The sequence below is a fragment of the Vigna unguiculata genome, chromosome 5 (genome assembly GCF_037176805.1).
Source record: "Vigna unguiculata cultivar grain cowpea cultivar isolate G323 ecotype 2 chromosome 5, ASM3717680v1, whole genome shotgun sequence".
Taxonomy (NCBI): Eukaryota; Viridiplantae; Streptophyta; class Magnoliopsida; order Fabales; family Fabaceae; genus Vigna; species Vigna unguiculata.
Genome location: NC_140796.1, coordinates 17874355 through 17881477, shown reverse-complemented (window position 1 = coordinate 17881477; position 7123 = coordinate 17874355). Strand labels below are relative to the sequence as shown.

At 33.1% G+C, this 7123-nt stretch overlaps 1 protein-coding gene across 1 annotated transcript; it reads right to left on the bottom strand.

Moving 5' to 3' along the window:
- Positions 1-787: 787 nt before the first annotated feature.
- LOC114183030 (protein FAR1-RELATED SEQUENCE 2-like) lies at positions 788-5495 on the bottom strand. Its single transcript, XM_028069861.2, has 3 exons — positions 5075-5495; positions 3870-4313; positions 788-1359 (listed from the first exon to the last, which is right to left on the bottom strand). Exons 1-3 carry the CDS (start codon positions 5096-5098, stop codon positions 1138-1140), a joined length of 690 nt encoding a protein of 229 aa, XP_027925662.1. The 5' UTR covers positions 5099-5495; the 3' UTR covers positions 788-1137.
- Positions 5496-7123: the final 1628 nt, after the last annotated feature.

Sequence of the window (7123 nt, the reverse complement as noted above, 5' to 3'; positions counted from 1 at the left end):
CGTTTAAATTGTTTATATTGTTCAAATTTAAATAATTTTGTCCGTAGGGTTTGGTAGTATTTTTAAAGTGTGCTACACATTTTTTAAAGTATTAAATTATTTAACTTTTTTTTTTGAAAAAAAATGAATTAAATAGAACTTATTCATTTATTATTTTTATCGTTCATCTTTTATTTATAATTATAATAGTATTTAAAATCCAAAATAGATTTATCCAAGGAAGAAATTTAAAAAAACATGATATGAATAATTTTGTCATTCGATATTTATATTACTTCAATAAATAATGAAAAATCATATTTCAATTGTGAAATATTGATTAATGTATCATTATTTTTTTAAAAAAAAAATTATTATCTAATATAAAGCCACGTCATGAAGTACAAGATAGAAATCAAATCATGAAAGTCAAAATATCATTGTTCATAAAAAAAATTGACAAACATTTATAACCAAACATACCATATTAATGATCTTTAGTTATAAGCTAATTTTTTTTAACTTCCAGCTAATTATTCAGTTATCAGCAAACTCTTACTCTTACAACACGAGCTAACGCAAATTCGCTAATTAGTATATTTTAAAGGTCGAATGCTGTTTTTCAGGAGTAATGGTGAAGAAAGTGGGACTATATCTTAGTGTTGTTTTCCATCCACTTAAAGCCAATTATACGTTTAGACCCTACAATTTAGAATAATAGCCTAACATTTCTTAATTAATCACTTGCGGCGTTAGCAAAATCTCAGTCACATTAAAATATTCAAATAAAATGCTAAACATAAAAAGATTGAGAAGATATTCATAACTTTATTCCGTAAAGCTAGAGAAGTTTTACTTTAATTTGGGTTGAACTGAAAATCTTGATTTGTAAGACGCCTAACAGGAAAGATATTAACTAATAGAATGTACAGTCATTACACTAAAGTGGAAAATTTTGAACCTTTTCAAAGGATGCAGTAATAGATAGTGTACTCCATTTCTTCTGCAAAAGTTTGGTGACTGTGGAGCCTTACGGTTTCATTCCCTCAATAATCTTTCCCTGTCCTCTTGAGAAGGCAAAGAACAGATTTCGATGTATAAACAAAGGAGACCTATACGTAGTAAAATTATTTACTATACTCGTTCTCATTTATACAATCAGGTTAAGCACCAAGGCTTTATGTTCAGTGAACATTTTTTCAATTCTGATTCAGCTCTCCTTACATTTTCGACAACGAGTTGAACTTTTGTGGACAGTTCATGTGTCTCCTCCTCAACATTGTTTATGAAGCTGAGCAGTTTTTCTCGGTATGAAGCACAAAGTTGATCTTGGCGTTCCAACTCCATTGTAAGTTCTGAAATTTTCTTATCTTTATCACCCTACAAGAAGAGGAAAAATATATATTTTTTGAAATGGTGTTGATTCAAACATCAAAGTACCTTTGGAATAGGACAATGAAGATAAAATAAAAAACAAACCCAACAAAACAAAACTAGGAAAGAAACAAAATGTTGTGTTCATATGTTTTCACCAAAATACAGGAGACTTTTTACAATTATATGTACTTAGCATGTAATGCATTGCAATAAAGCACCAAATGTCACCTATAATTCCATAACTACATCCATTACTTTGCAAGAGAATTATTCAATCCTCGGCATTTTAAATAATGAAATTTGGAGAGAGCTACAGTTTAGCTTTGTGAACTTTCTTATTTGACAATTTACCTTCCATTATTATCGTGTTCACTAGATAAATGAGCAATGTCTTCCTCCTTGCACATGTAACTCCAACAATAAACATGAACACTCACTACACATACAAAAACCACGATCTTTCAACACAATAAAACAACAGGAACAGGCCTTTCTAAATTATCTTTTAGTTCACATGGTACTGGCAGCCTAGCTTCAACTGAGAACCGCTAGTTGTCCCTAGTAATTGGTTAGACCCAACTCAGATTTGGGTAAGAACTCAAGAAAGGATTGAAAACAAACTTTTTATAGCTAAACAGTAGCCAATGGGATGAAAACATTACACTTTGGAGGTATATTCGGAGTACATGTCCAATAAATCCCAACTCCCTCCTCATATTCATGCTACTTATTCTATTAGGTTTATTCCAAGAAGGTTTATTCCTTACCAATGTAGTAGAGAAATAGACAAGAACAACAATTACAGCTGAGGTATTTTGAGAGGCTTCACTCTCTACAACCTTTTCCCACCAAAAACTAAGATATAACCACTACCTAACCCCTCCACACACCTAAAACAGACTATTTATAATGTCTGTTACAGTTATAAAACATTACTGTCCTAACTGCCTTGTTTCTTTCTTCTACTATAAACAATGTCAAACCTATCATCTGTCCTCCAAGATAACTACCAGAAAAATCCAATAAACACGATACATAACAGACCACTCTTACAAGTTATCGTGTTTTATATATAGCATAGGTAGGTAGTATTAGTGTTAAATCCAGACAATTTAAGCCACGCAAGATCATAATTTACCCATCATCACCAAGTAATGGAATACTAATTCCAGTAAAACTTCATGGTGAATGAAGTTACGCTCAGCAAACTGAATATTTACAGAGGAGAGGAAACAATACTCAAAAGTATGATCTAGAGAAGGAAAAAAGAAAAATACTATAGAAGAGTGGGAATGTAAGATAGCACTGTAGATCAAGAACAACAACCTCTTTGCTCGTGAAGATTTCCAAGGAATCAATTGGTAACAATCGAGAACCAATACAACATTAATTAAACGTCCAATAACTTAGTCAAGGAGTCTCTGACCATATCAAGACCCAATCCAACTTTAAAGCTTAAATTGTTGGGTAGCAGCACATCATTGGCAATATTTCCATTATTGATCTTCGTGAAAAGTTGTCCTCGGTCACACATCACAGGGCTTCAATTAGGTCATTTCCCTTTGCTTATAAATTTCTATCCCTTTGAAATCAGAAATTCCCGCTTGATTTAATCTCTAATTCTTCCACTGTCATGTCATCTCAAGCTTGAATTCAATAGAAAGCTTAGGAACTGAACATGACATCTTAAATAATTAATTAAAAATCTTGGTATCAGACAACAATTGTTATGGAAACATAATCTCATTTTCAAGTACATAAACTATATTAGATTTTGGAAGAAAGGATACAGTCATGACTCAATTGTCCATATTTGATTACAACTGATTACAACCAATAAGCCTTTTTTCCCTTAGGTGGGCTCAGCCATATGATTATCACATCACATAATGCATAATGCTCCACTAAATCATGTTTGTAGACAAATCAGTACCCCCTATATCCTTTCTGTTTCGCCTATAGTTTTTGACAGTCTCCCTTTACCTCTAGTGATAAGACTACCCTCTCTATCTAGCATCTGCTCTACTCTCCTTATCAGTGTTTCTGCAAGTCTTCTTCACACATGATATTCCCTAAATCTGACGATTAATAAAATTTCATAAATATTCCCCACCTACACAATACAAAATCAGTGGTAGTTACAAACAAAAGGCACCAGGAAAAGTACTCCTGATAAATGTCATTATTTTTCGTCTCATTTATAGAATTTAGCAATTCTGCAAAAACACTTGTTGTGACTCCATTTATGCAAAAATCCAAATAAACATAGTCTTACAAACTAGTGAACACCGATGTCTCAGATTATGACAGATGTAAACAAAATATATTGAAATGACTATTACGCAATTAATGTTATCAGTAGTTACTATAGGTCTTACATGCACAATTCACAGACCATACCCCAAAAAGTAAACTAAAAAAAAAAAAGATTATCACTTGAAATTGTATGAAATAAGTTGTTACCAAATGCACAATGAATAATACAGAATAATTTAAACAAGCAGAAAGCTCACCACTGTGCCAAATCCATTAGCTGTAGCAATTAGAGGATGGTTGTGATCCTTTATAAATCTGGTGACAACCCATTTTCCAGATTTTTCTAACTTTACCAAGATAGTTGCCTTGCAACCTTCACGGGCACTAGGTCTTGGCTTTTTCTCTGGTCCCAGTGCTCCCTTGGTATTTGGTGAGAATCCTTGTTTGTTACATCCAAGTCGACGAGCAAGAGTCCTCCCATCAATTCCAGAACGTCGCCTTTGCATTATGCGTACAACAAATCCTACCCGTCTGGCATAATCAACATAAAATTTTCTAGCAGCTACTTCAGAATCAAATTCCATGCCCACATAAGGCTCTTGGATTTCAACTCCTTCAAATATACTTGTACTCTCTTCTAGACAGCTACGCTCAGCTTCATTTGCCTTGTCCAAATCCACCACCACAAAATCCATAAAAGTCTGCCCATTGTATCATTAAGATAAGCAATTTCAAATATTCATGGTACAAAAGATATAATATTCAGTGGTTATGAGTTAGCAGATGCATTATCAATCCCAACAAAAGTGTGTCCAACAAATTCAGCGAAAAAAAACAAAGGAGAATAAACCTCAGCATGCACATATTTCATATTTATTTAGGTTACGAAAAGATAAAACTGAATTATCTCCAGGCTTTTGAGAAAACTACTTTAGGCTGAACCAGAGTGACAGTTTCTTTGAACGACCAAGGCAAATGAGAAAGGGAAGGGAGAAAGTGAAGAACAGTAAAATGAATTAAATTTTAAGGAAATTGAGTCAATTTCATACATAATTTGTCTAGAGTATGAGTATTGGGATTATTTTTGAGAAAAAAAAAAAAACACTTTAGTTTTTGGAAAACTCTCAAGAAGATGGAAGAGAGAAAAAAATTGATTTATTTCTATAAAATAAGTACAACCAAACGAACACTAGATAACACTTGTGCCGCAGCAAGATTAAATGGCTAAAACTATTGTATCATCATAATTTATCCAATCATAACTCTTATCCCAGTCCATGCATCGCTCCATTTGCTTTTGGGGATGACAAAAAGGCCATGGAACATACAAGCAACTAAAAGATTTACATAAACTGCCAATGCATGGATTTTATGATATATTAAATGAAAGAATAAAAATTAAGCTTGTAAATCTAGGAACCACACAAACAAATTGCGAAATTCCTCCAGAAAAGGAAATTACCAAAACCCTAAACATCAACTTCATACAATAACCAAGCCCAGCTTAACCATTAAAACGCTTGGTTTAGCTCTGCTAAAAACTAAACTATTCTAGACTTGTATTACCACCAATTACCAAATCCACAAACTCCGTAGTCATTTTGTTCAAGAATGGACTTTAACATCTAAATCCCGCTACACCCAACAATCTTCCAAGATACAGCCACACTCTGTTTCTATTAGAAGACTACCACAATCTCATGCTCTTTAACCCAATTCTAACATCTCAAGGGACCGTGAGAAAAATCACTTTGACCAAGAAAACTTATAAACTCTACCTCACTTTCTCTCACACACACACAACAATATAAATATATACATAAAGGTTTCCCCACAGAGAGACGGTAGTTGCCAAAGTGTAGAAGGTGCATCTAAAAGATCTAAACAAGTACTTGTTTGCGTTCTCCAACGAGAAAAACTTTTCTGGGAAGAAAACAAAACAAAAAAGCAAGCATGGCGTAACTTACTGTGAAACAGACGAGGGTGCAAAACTAAGATCTTTTCACCGTGTCACGTTTTGTCGACTGTATGCAGTTAAGTAAGAAATTGAAGAAATCGGAGTAATAGGAAGGATCTTGTGTGTTGTATTGTATGTGTAAGGTGGAAGAATGAAAAGAGGCTTTGTGTACTCTCTTTTACTGTTTTCTCGAGTAACCCTCGTCATGCGGGGTTATTATAGCTGGTCCACTCTGAGTTTTGCACCACCGTTTCCACCCAACGTTGGATTTCACACTTAAATTTTAATAAAAATAAATAAAATTATTTTTATTTAAACGTATTGAAAATTAATAAAGTTGATTTTTTTTTTAATTTTGAAAATTAGTTTAAATTTAATATTTTAAATTTGGTGTAATTTAGACTTCAATGGGAAAATAAAATTCATTTTATAATTTTTATTTATATATTTTTCTTATATAATATATGAGTATTTTATTCCTACAATTCAGAATTAAATTAAAAAATTAATATACAAAATTTTATGCCGTTATATAAATTTATAATTTATTTAATTAATTTTTTTCATTTCAATACTCGCTCAAGTTGGTAAATAGATTTTATATATTTCTAACTTATTTAATAATCTCCTGCAAATCTAGCTTGTCATAGTAAGAATATTTATAGTCCAATTTTCAGGTTGAATATTTATCAATTTCTAAATATTTTTATCAAGTTTTTTCTTTATGAAAAAATTATCCACATGCTTCAGGACAAGGTTGCAAGCATTGTCGTGCATAGCTTTATTATCACGATACAATTGAATTGAGTATAATATGTATATATGCATGGCCTAATTCTTGAAGTAGTCTGAATCACAAATCTCCATATAATACAAGAATTTTCTTACAAATGCTTAGCTTATACATAGAATTTGGCTAAAACTTGTTTTGCTTCTTGTTTCTCCATGTGACAAGGATACCTCTTACAAATGTAAGGTATATGTTCCTGCGGAGAACAAACAAGAGATATTAGGGGACACAAATAATGTCTTACCTCAATCCTTGACCTCTCGAGCCGGTTCCTTCTTGACTTTTACACGCCATATGTTAGCATATACGGTTTGGACCCTTAGGGGGTTACTTGCGGAGAGGACTCCGACAATGAAGTCAACAAAAAAGTCTTCTCAAAGTCAAATCTCATATTAGGGAATTAATGAGAGTGTACCTCTTAATTGATGAGGTCCACGTGTATTTATAGAGTCATTAATTGTGGTTGCCACCTTTATGGGCTGGCCAATACTTTGGATTCTAGATGGGCCTGGGCTTGGCCCAAGCCCTGTGTTAATGTTTGCTGGCACTAGGGGCTTGTGTGTGTCGTTATAAGCTCGAGGTCATTGACTCATTATGTACCGCCTTTTGTTGTTATGTTATGCTTGACTATTTATCAACTTGCTGATTTTATTACCAGGACTATGCTTAGGCGGCCTTGGCCGTATACTTGCCTTGGTCCACCTAGGTATAATACACTAGTCCCCTAGTCCTTTGTCGGAACAGATGTGGCGTCAAAGGCTTAT